The following is an 11,571-nucleotide window of genomic DNA, read 5'->3' as shown; positions in this document are numbered from 1 at the left end:
AAAACTTAAACAAAGAAGGGGTATGGCTGCACAGGACAAGCAAGTTAAGAAAATATACTTTAGTCTAAACTTAAATAAGAAGGTCCACACTTTTTTGTCAAAACATTAAGCCTCTGTCAAAAATGTATTTTTTTTCTATTTATAGTACAGGATTAAAAGACAAGATGACGCTTACAAGATAAAGAAATAATTTACATGAAAATATTTTCTGACAAAGCTTTTCAATCAAAATATTGTTTTGTAACATTCAAACATGACACACAACACCAACAGAAAGAGCGAATGCAGACAGAAGGTGTTCTGTGGATTGCCTCCCAACACAGAAACCCCCAGAGGCGGGTGTGGGCACAGGGCTCATGCTGATGGCTGGCAGGGAAGGACAGTGTGTGATCCGCCCGGGCAGAGCTGGGGCACGAGTTACAAGCCCAATTACAGACTGCAGAAAGTTCAGTTATACCACGGCCATCCTCTCCCATCCCCAAAACAGATTCTGGATTAACTCACTCATACCCTAAATTACTCATACCTTTGCTTCAGAGATATAACTATGTACAAAAAGTAGTTTTATTTCACCATAGGGATAACATTGTACCTCTCTGCCAATGTCACGTGAAAAACCTTCCATGTCAAAACAATTTGACAGCAGATAAAAATTTCATAAATATGCAATGAACTTATTACAGTCCTTCAGCTAAGCATGGTAACTCATGCTGCTAGTTCTGTGATCACAGTGCATAGAATCCAAATAGAAAAGAATGGGATGGCTTTTAAGGTAATGGTAGATCCCTTGCTTATAATCCAGATATATCCCAAACTTTCATAAGCTCTGTCATGCAGCAATCTTTTTTTGTGGCTGGAGCGAAACCTTTCCCTGGCACAACGTCCATTGCCGGCAATGGATGCACCAAACTGCCGAGGAGCTCAGTGGTATTGCACAAGGTATGAAGACCCGGAATTCTTCCAAAAGCTCAAAACAAAAATAATGGAATTATTCTGACATTTCTGGACACCTGCATTAATACTGTATGACTAACAAAAGCACGTGGGCTGCACGGCCTGAGCCAGCGATCAGCATGCGCCCAGCCGCACACGAGCGGAACGCAGTCGGAGGTCGTCCCCATGGCCCACAGCTCGCTTCCAGTCAAAGGCTAGAGGTCAAAGACTGAATGATCAAAGTGCTCGTTTTCTCAGTAGGACTATCTTCTGCTACGAGGATCACCAAACGGTGGCATCAACACGTGTCATCTTTAAAACAAAAGAAGAGCGTTTATAGACAACACAGAAACAGCCCAGGTCCAAACGAGCAGGATGCTAAGAGCAGAAGCAATGCCTAGGACAGACAGCAGCAGGCAGTGGGGACACACCCACTGGGGCATCCTGGGGCTCTGTTCTGTGGCAAATAGTGATGGACCTGGTGAAATCCAGAGCTTCCAAAATACACACACGCTCCCAGGTATATTACTATTAGCAAGTATTCCAGTAAAAGGCCAGTAATTTCCACACTCAGTATTTAGAAACCCACTCATCAGGAAAACAGGAGACCACATATTTTGCCCCCTGGAAGTAAAGCAGGTCCCCTCCAGTTACTGAATCCAGAGATCCTTTTAGAGGACTGTGAAGTGATACGAGCAGGCAGAATGGGCTTCTCCTGATGCATTCTTAACCCTTTGTACATATACACACATATGTACATTCATTTATTTCTAAAAACCAACACAAACAATAGCTAGAACTCTGCAAAAAAAAAAAAAATAGGTTACTACTATAATCTTAAAATCTTAAACCTGACAGTAACTTATGTTCACTAAGTTGTAGATACTGTGACTGGAATGAATATATTACAAAAAATTGTATTCTGTGCCAATCTTTTCTGCATTATGCTCAACATTAAAGTAAATATGTGTCTGTGAAAGCCCTCCCTTTGAAACTTTCTCTTCCACACATTAACCTGCAGTGCACTTGTATCTGTTAACAAAGCAGACTTACTGTCTGGTTATTTTTAATGCAGTTGCTTGTAACCTCACACACTTAGAAAATGGACTTGCCTAAACAGCATTTTTTACTGTTCACAGATTTAGCATGTATAAAGTAGTAGCAAACAATTCTACATTCTCACTGGGACACATTACATCATCAATACTTTTACATGAAGAAAAACTTCTTCCTTCTGAGAGTAGGGTACTGGACAGGTGAAAGAGATTGGACAAGGGTGCAAGAGAGACAGAAAGGATATTTAAACTGTGTACCAGAAGTTCAGGTCAAATACCAGAGAAAACACTTACTACTTAAAAAAACAACCCCAAAACAAACCGACCAACCCCCAAAAAACAAAGGAGGTGTTGATTGAAAACACACCACTGCTGCCTTCTTCCACAGAACACTGCCCACTGGCACCACCAAAGCCAGGCAACAGCTCCATGAAACCAATGCCAGCCTGGGGGCCCACGAAAACTGCATCTGGAAGATCCTTCTGTCTTTAACACATGATCAACTCTCAGATTCAAACTGAACATGAAATTCAATGCACAGCTGAAGCAGAGGCTGGGTAGGTCAGACAATCTAGAACTATGTTTAATTATCAAAGATCAGGCATTTTCACACAGGGCTTCTGAGAACATCAGTTTGTAGCAAATAAGGCTCCGTCACTCTGCGTATGGAACGAGTTGCTTTGTTGGGGCAGGGATTAAATCAGAGATTAAAAACTCTGTAATAAGCTAAATGCACAAAGACACACGTTTACATGTCAGAGCATATCTCCAAGTGCCCCTTTATCCCTGTTCATACTGGCCTGCTTTACACCAGCTCTCAACCCTACACAATTGACTCACAGTAAATAAATTTCAGGCACCTACTGGGAAAAAAAAAATCCTTCCAATGCATCTATTAAAAGTGATGACAGTCTTCCTCCTTCCTCTTCAAAACAGACTCCATTCCATTTCAGGCTCAGCCAGTCCAATGGCTAGCTGACAACAGAAGGGGCAGAACCACGTATTTACTAGCATCGCTGTTTACCCCTGGACAAGTGGTTTTCCTTCTTGGTTGGGATTGATTTTTCTCCCCAATTTACTCAGCCCAAAGTGTTTCAACCACAAAATTAGACAATTTCGTTGAAGCAGAAGCAGACAATGAACATCACAGAATCACCTTTTCCAAGGGCTTGCAAACCTGAGGTGTATATAGTTCTTTTCCAGAGAGAGGTGGTTAAATTAGCAGGCAAGCTACACTTCCCATTTTAGTGTAAACCATCAATTCTTCAAACCCATCAAGAAAACACTGAAAATTTAAAGATCGTGCCTTAGCAGTCTAGTTTTACATCCACAGAAGAGATACAAAATATTTGTAATTTTGAGAAGGAGCAAGTGACATGCAAAACTTTAAGGAAAATCCCTCTAGCATTTAAGAAATTTTTTGTCCAAAGGACATCAGGCATGTTTTATTTCTTAATATAAGAATTTAATGGTGGGGGAGAAAAGCCCAATCAATTTTTAATCATGACCTATTTTGTAATTAGTACTTAAAAAGGAAGTACTACTTTTTTTTGGTCAAAAAAACAGATGAAACTTTTAGAAAGCAAACCAGTATGAGTTATTTACAAACACTGACTTGCCTTCTCTTGCCTCTAATTGAATTTAATGAGTAAGAAATCAAAGTAGTATTTGCAGACTGTTCTCCTTGATAGACTTCAATCCTGAACCAAAATGTGACTTGTACAGATTCAAAGTAGACAGAACACGTTTTAATCACAAGATAAAGTAAGCAAATGAAACTGTTTCTCTTTAAAAATAACTAGCAAGTGAAAATAAAAATAGTTGATAAAAACTCTTCCAAAATTGTCCATTATGAGAAAGCTAAGCTAGAAATGAAGCAGCACCAAACACGTGTACAAGAGTGGGAAAACAGAAAGAGACAGTGACTAGTGCACAATGTGGTGAAGATGAAACACAGCCTTGCAGGCAACAGGATTATTATTATTCCTGGAGTTGATGCTTAAAACAACATAATGCACATGACAAGCAGTCCTGAGTTTCTTCAGTATCTCCTAAACCCATGACATACAGCACTCCTCTAACTAAAGTCACCTTGTTTTAGAGAGAATAATTACTACAAGTATTATGAAAAACAGTTTTGTTCTTGTTACATTACCCTGTATTAAATACTTGCTGAGACCCATGTGGCTTAGGAAAATTTGAAGTTCCTCTTATTAAGACATCCACAGATGTCTTTAAAGAATCTGCAGGTGAAGACTTTGGCATTTGCCTCTCCAGTCATTAACTCCCACTGTCTCAAAATACCTGATCTCAACTGAGGTAGGGGGCAGAATATAACAGGGGGTGGGGAGGCAGTGGAAAACAGGATGTCTTATGCTGGAGCCTTCCACAGAAGGCAGCAATGGGATCAACTCCTCCTGCACCACTCTGACATACTCCAGCACACCTACTCTAACACAACCCTTCCCAAAATGCATGGGCTTCTGATAAGCACCATCTGTACAGCAAGAAAGGACTGGCCAACAAGAGAGAAGAAAAGCACAGCCCATCTCTACCCCTACTTCCTTCCTTCCTCATCAGTGAACAGGACAAGCACAGCCAGCCAACCTCAGCTCTGGGAAGAGGATGACACATGCTGAGGCAGAAGAAAGGACAGTATAAAGCCAGACAGAGAACACATGGAGAGGAAAAAACCACACGCACACACAAAAATACCCAAACCAAACCAATAGAGCAGTATTTTACATTTAGATATTTTTAAAAATTGTCTACATGTAGAATCTTATTACTACGTTATTGACTATTAGTTTCTAAGAGCCTGTAAGTCTCTTAAGCTGTCTCACCTTGGAAGTTCTGATTATTAGTGGAAATCTATTAAAACAGATAGCTGTTTGCAAACATATAGGCATATATTAATTGCTGTAAAACCTTTTAAAGTGTTATCGCAAACAACAGAATACCTTTGGTTTAGATCTACATCTAGTTTCATTATGGACTTTCCCCAACCCTAAACTTAAGACTTGTCATGGAAAAATACAGCTTAGAAGACATTTCCTTCAAATTCAATCCTGAAAGTTAAAAACATAAAAACCTCTGCTGCTTAAATTTCCATTAGGAATTACTAAAATGAGAAAAAAAAATATCATGGCAGAATATCTTAGAAACAGGATTTTAATATTTTTTTTAAAATTTAATAAGAGAGTTTAAGGCTTTGAGAGCATTTATCCTGCCTTCCTACATTTTAAGTGCCTTCAGTCTGAAAAAAAAGCTTTAAAAATTCCTGGTCCTAGTTAAATACTTACCATGATACCACCATTTTGTTTTCTTTGGATTCTTGTTACATGTTCTTACATAAAATGAGTTATCTGGAGGTCGCCTCTGCAACAGAAGAAAAGACCTACAAATAATAAAACAATCCTCATATTGCAACACATGAGCTATTTGGTAAGCTTAGGAAAGGCTACCACATGAATGCAGTGAAAATGAGGTAAGAGGCAGGGCTAGACCTTTGTCAAGAAATATCTCTTATGGATCCAGGTAACAACTCTTACTGGAGATACTCCAGGCAAAAAAGGAACTAAAAAATACCAAACAGTCTGGAGATAGATAGGGGAATAAAAATAAAGCAATCCACAAGAAAGGAACAGCTGTTGTTCAAAAATAACCCCACCTCAATTCCTGTGCAGTGACAGATTACATACAACTCACATCCATAGATTTCAGCTCGGAGCGGGTGAAAAAATGGACATAAATATCTATATCTGATCAATACTTCAGATTCTTCAGCTTTCTTCATGAGTGTTGTTATGCAAACCAAAGTCACAGGATACAATATAAAGCCCTGTTGGGGTGGTTTTCCTAGCAGACATACGTGCCCAGAGCTGGCTGGGATGTGACACAGACAGCACAGATGCACGAGCTCTGACCACATCCAACCTCCACAGACAGCCCACTCTGGGAGGAGTGGTCAGGAGTAAAAGGGTAGTCTCTTCTATAAAAAAACAGTCTAAGGGATCACTGCCACTCATCTATGGCCAAGAAAGCAGCTTAACATGTTTTACTTTTATGAAATGGAAATGAGCAAGATCACTGAAACAGTACCCTGCAAAGCCTGGGACCATCTGCACAAGAGACACTTCAACAGCCATTTCACACTGCCTTTGGAGACAGGGCAACTCACAAAGAGTCCTCCCAAAACAGGACTAACTTCACAGTTAGCACAGCCAGACCAATTCCACTCACTTCTCTTTTCCAGTGATGCATGAGCAGGTTACCACCAACACAGCGACCAAGTACTCACTGCACTCTTTGTTTGGCAGTTCTAGTTTAGTATTTTTTCAGTAGTAGTAGAAATGTAGATATAATAGCTCTGCCTATTTCAGAAATTAAGATCTCATTTTGCAAACTATTAGCTTCTACTTATTCTACTTCAACAGTGCTAAAAAAGCCCATACCTTTTCTTTGCAGCTGGAAAGCATGCTAATAATGCTAAGACAAACAGATTGCACTGAGAGAGCTGGAGACCAGTCTTCTGTTAGAATGGATAAACAGATATGACCATTGCTATAAACATGAGGATGAACAGGAATATTGTCTCCAGTAAACATGACCTAAAAAAAAAGCCAAAAACAAAAACAGAATAAACTTAATTGTGATTTATTATCCACCATACTGCTTTTGGGAAAACAATAGTATCTTATTTAAGAAGTGGATCTCCTATATTCACTTACACTAAATAATACACTTTATCACATTAGGTTCATCAATTTTTGGAAGGTATTAAATGAAACGTAAAATAAAACAATGGAAGCCTAAATATATAGTGAAGTTAAATAAATGGTTAAAGGCTGGGGGTTCTCCTACAAACGTTTATACGGCAGAGAAAAATGAAAAGGTAACAGTGTAAAGACATCAAACTAAACTTTTTATATCTTGCAGCCCCCAATCTTTCATGTCCCAAAGAACAGAGCTGCCCAGCCAGAACACTGTATTTTAATTACTTCATAAGCCACATTAATATACACCAGAAAACACAACGAGATTCACCAATAAGTATTTCTATAACCCTGGACACAATTGAAATTAAGTTCTGGACGACTCATCCAGGTTCCAGCATCAATCCTAGTAACTGTAAAACAGAGGAACTGTACAACTGAAGTGTGTTATCATACAGGAAATTTTTTTTATCATTATTTCAAATGGAACATGTTTTTACTTGAAATGGATCAAAACAGAAGAACAGCATTGAGAACCATAACTCTTCTCTAACACAAGATGATATCACAGTCAAGAAAAGGCTAGAAAAGCAATTCAGACAACTGTTGCTCTACCTCAAGTTTTTGTTGCACACACAGCTGGCTCAGGATCAACAGAAAGGGAGTAAAAACAAAACCTCTGTAGCATCATTATCCTCCTGAGCTTCTTATCCAACATAGCCACTGTCTGTATGCAATGACATAATAAATCTCTACCACCCACAATAATACCCAGAAGCCTCTTAAGTGTTTCCTAAGTTATACAGACACACGGATGTGTCCAGCTACACACACACGTACAACACACCCACCCCATCCCTGACCACAAGAGAGAAGAATCATTTTCATCACGTAGCAAACTGAAACTAGAGAACTTAACCCATTTGACAAATGGCAGGCAGGTTTCTAAGGCAGCAGAAAAACTGGATGCAGAATGATCTTTCATAGATCTTTAACTGATATTTCTTAAGCATTGAAGAGCTTACCTTCATAATCCAGTAACGTATTCCACGCCTAACTAATGCCTTCCTTTTATGGGAAAACCAGAACCAGACACACTAGGTAAGTAAAACCATGTGCACTATGACAGACAACATACACTTAAAGCTGAACACAACCAAGTGATTAAGCAGCAGCAGTGTAAACTGCCAGTTCACACTAAGCAGATTTGGGGGATAGAGGATGACAACTCAGAAGTTTGTAATATCAAATAAACTTACTGCACAGCAACATTTTTATAACAGAAATTCTAGCCATCTACAACAATCAAATACCCAGTACTTAACTTTCTTAATTGTTTTCTGTGCTAAAAGCCAGTGCACATGTACAGAGCTAATTTGCCATTTTACAATAACTTGCACTCAGTACCTCCCATCTCAGTTACAGCCACTGGATCTGCAGGCCTCTCAAACATGCCATGTACCTATGGCAATCCCTACCACAAGCACAGCATTTCTCCAACTGTATTAACAATGGCAGCAGAGAAGATACAAGAGGCTTAAAAAAACCAAAAAAAAAATAGAAAAAAAACCCTGTAAACCAAGAGGGTACAAAGACGTGGATTGTTGTTTACTCCTACACAACAGTGAAGGGGATCCTCCACTTTACCCTGTGTGACACTTTCACATGATGCACCCACCTCCAAGAAGCCCCCAGCTCACAGTGCCCTTCACCAAGGGAGCTGTCCTAGCATTATACCTCACTGCAGAGGATTTTTAAAAAGAAAGGCATCTGCACAACGTGTTTAATACAAGTTAGAATATTGAAGTATTTACACCAATACTAACTAGACTCACATCAGGACAGGTGGACACTGCACTCAGCCTGTGCCATGTGGCTATAACCTGAAGGCTGTGTTAAGCCAGAAGGAAGAAGCAGTTACCTGAGGTGAATCAAAAGGATACCGACTACTAAACTTAAATAGAAGCTGAAATTTCTCCCCTTCATATAGTGTTCCTGGAGCACCTTCCATGTCTACAATCCACCTAGTGAACATGGAAAAGAGTTGTTAGCATTGTGCAGTGACAAATTAAAATTTTACTTCTCTATCAGATCAATTACCAACTGCAGCTAAAATGTTCTAAACTCTCCATTAGTATCATAATCATCAAGGTGAATAACCCACTTCTGTCTTCCATCTGATTGGAGTTTTACACATTAGAGCAATACAATAAGGTGAAGATTCAGGAAGAGACTACCAAAATGCTCTGACAGGATTTCCAGCAGACTTGTCAAGTAAGGCAGTTGAGCTTTTTCAGAACAGCAATGTGTTCAGAAAAGTCAACATCTCCTCCAGCTGGCAATCCTGATAACCCTATTCTCCACCTCTCCACCCTCATATATTTAAGCTGTACACATTTTTACAACTTTTAGCTTCCACTCTACTATGCTCCTTCTCTGCTGGCCTGCCAGCTGTCACACTCCTCAGGAGGAATGCAGCTTCAACAGCACCGTGGTGATGGCTGTATTTGTGTCCCATATTTCAATTTTGTGAAGATCCCTCAAATTTAACTTAGCTGTACTTCAGATCACTTACCTCTTCTTATGCCTTCTGCTTTTATATTTATACACGTGGTACACCACCACTCTTCAGTTTTGTGATGTCCTGGTCATTTAGAACCCCCACTTTCGTGGGTTTTTTTTTAAATAGTTTCATTTCCTCAGCAGAAGATAGCTCTGCGTGGACATTGCTCCTTTTATGGTCAAGGAATCACTAGAATCCATCTTTCCTGTGTGCTTTACAGCTTAGCCATCTCAAATTTCTAACCCTTGTATATTTAAAATACATGATTGCTTAATGTTTCAAATTACTCAGTTACATCATGGTATCCAATTATTTTGTTCAACATCTTTCAAAACCAAGATAGTGCTGCTACACAAATCTTTACTGCACCAGTTCAAACTGCAACTTGATTAATGAATTCAGAACATGCTGCTTGGCACTAAAAACCCTCAAAGAGAACACCCTCCTGTTACTTGTGACATGAAGCTTCTTAAACAGTGACAATTCCAAAATCTAGGGGCAGTAATCAGTAAGTTTCTATTTGCAGGTTATTGAAAGGTATAAAAATTGTACGTACAAAAAAACAAATTATCAGGTAGCACTCTGGGAACAGAGACTTCATAAGAAAATGGAAATCCACAAATAGAAGATAAAAAAGAATATTTTTTCCTTTTCCATCTCTTCATCTCTGGTAAAAAATTTCACTTAACAGTTGTTTTCCATTTAAATGAGTGAAAAAAAACCAAACCACTTGCAATATTAGATCAACTCCTTTTTCCAGAGAAATTTAATTATTTTGCTTCCAAATGAAAAGCCAAAGCAAAGCAAGAAACACAAGTGTTAATCTAGCAATTGTACAGTGGCTTATTATTATTTGTATCAAATTCTAGAAAGTGTTAAATTTTTTAAAATTGTATTAATCTCATAAGTATCACAAGATCCAGCATGACTTAAAAAGCAGTAGCAGGAGTTTAACTTGGTACACACAGAGCTCAGAAACGCTGTATGTGACATGGCTTGAGTGCCACCACCAAAAATGCAGATGGGAAGCAACTTCAGAAGTCACCTCTGTGTTGTTTTTAAACTGCCTGTGAATCAATAACATAGTCCTGAACATACAGCCTGAGACTCATACTCGTGTAGACGTTTACATCTGCGAAGAATTTTTAATATTCCTTTAGAATTAAACTAAGAAAGTTACCTAACAGAAATGTCAACAGTCTAAATCTTCTGAGTTTTAGTCAATTAGAAAATAGTTTAAATTAACACCAGGAACAAACCCCTCTATTTCAATGGACAGAACACAAAGATTTAACCATGTTTCTCTTTCCCCTTCCCTAATCACAGTAAAAAAATACAGCAGGGATGAAAGTACAACAAATCTACTTAGAAACTTCTGAAAGAGCAAAGTTATCTTTCTGTAAAGCAAGTGATTGTGACTGAAATTAACAGCTACGAAATATACCAACACAAATAATGTAGAAACTCTAAACCAGGCACTCCATTGGTTCAAAAAATCTGGAGGGGTTTTAGAGGTTAGCAGCTATGAAAGACTGTAAAATCATTTTATTATAAAATACAAAGCTTTTAACAATTGACATTTTGTTAGACAGTAAAATGCCTAATAAAAACTTAATGAATTGACCATCCATATCCTGAGAGTGTCTAGCACATTACTGCAATGTGCTCATTAAGTAGAACAACGTTTCACTCCCTAGACTAAGAATAAAAATTCAGAATGTTACTTGGAATAAGTGGTGGAAGTGGTATGCAGAGAACTTCTCCTTACTTAAGCTTTTAAGCTGGAGAGCAAAAATAAGACAGTACATATACTTACTGTGTAATTGAATTCTGTACACTCTTTTCGTTCAGAGTCATTCCTGGAGGTGGATCATTTTGCAATGCCAATAGTTCTTTTTGTAATCGTTTCTATAAAGAAATTGTACAGAATATTTGAAATAATATAGTTCAACAACAAACATGCACACCAAAGTGTTCAATTACTGGAAGGTAAAAGCAGTTTTATTTGAAAATTTAAATGCAAAATGCAATTGAAAGGTGAGAAAGACGACTCCTCTCCTTCAAACGAAACCGAAAAGTCACAGGCAAAAAGTCTGTCGTGGTTTAACCTCAGCTGGCAGCTGAACACGGCCGCCCTCGCCCGCTGCCCCCCAGGAGGGGAGGAAGGACCAGGGCAGAAAGGCAGAACCCCGTGGGCTGAGATAAGGTCAGTTCAATCGAAGAACAGAGAGAGAAGCAAAAGTAACAAGGACAACGTGAGGAAAGAACAAAGGGCGTGAGGCAGGCGGGGAGGCCGCGGACGCGT

The 11,571-nt window shown here is 38.9% G+C and overlaps 1 protein-coding gene across 1 annotated transcript; it reads right to left on the bottom strand.

Moving 5' to 3' along the window:
- Positions 1-338: 338 nt before the first annotated feature.
- UBE2W (ubiquitin-conjugating enzyme E2W (putative)) lies at positions 339-11,355 on the bottom strand. Its single transcript, XM_008939552.1, has 5 exons — positions 11,083-11,355; positions 8,625-8,727; positions 6,443-6,598; positions 5,291-5,366; positions 339-1,245 (listed from the first exon to the last, which is right to left on the bottom strand). Exons 1-5 carry the CDS (start codon positions 11,121-11,123, stop codon positions 1,232-1,234), a joined length of 390 nt encoding a protein of 129 aa, XP_008937800.1. The 5' UTR covers positions 11,124-11,355; the 3' UTR covers positions 339-1,231.
- Positions 11,356-11,571: the final 216 nt, after the last annotated feature.

The sequence above is a fragment of the Merops nubicus genome, unplaced genomic scaffold (genome assembly GCF_000691845.1).
Source record: "Merops nubicus isolate BGI_N331 unplaced genomic scaffold, ASM69184v1 scaffold8014, whole genome shotgun sequence".
Lineage (NCBI taxonomy): Eukaryota > Metazoa > Chordata > Aves > Coraciiformes > Meropidae > Merops > Merops nubicus.
The sequence above is the reverse complement of the archived record's forward strand: the minus strand, read 5'-3'. Positions and strand labels throughout refer to the sequence as shown.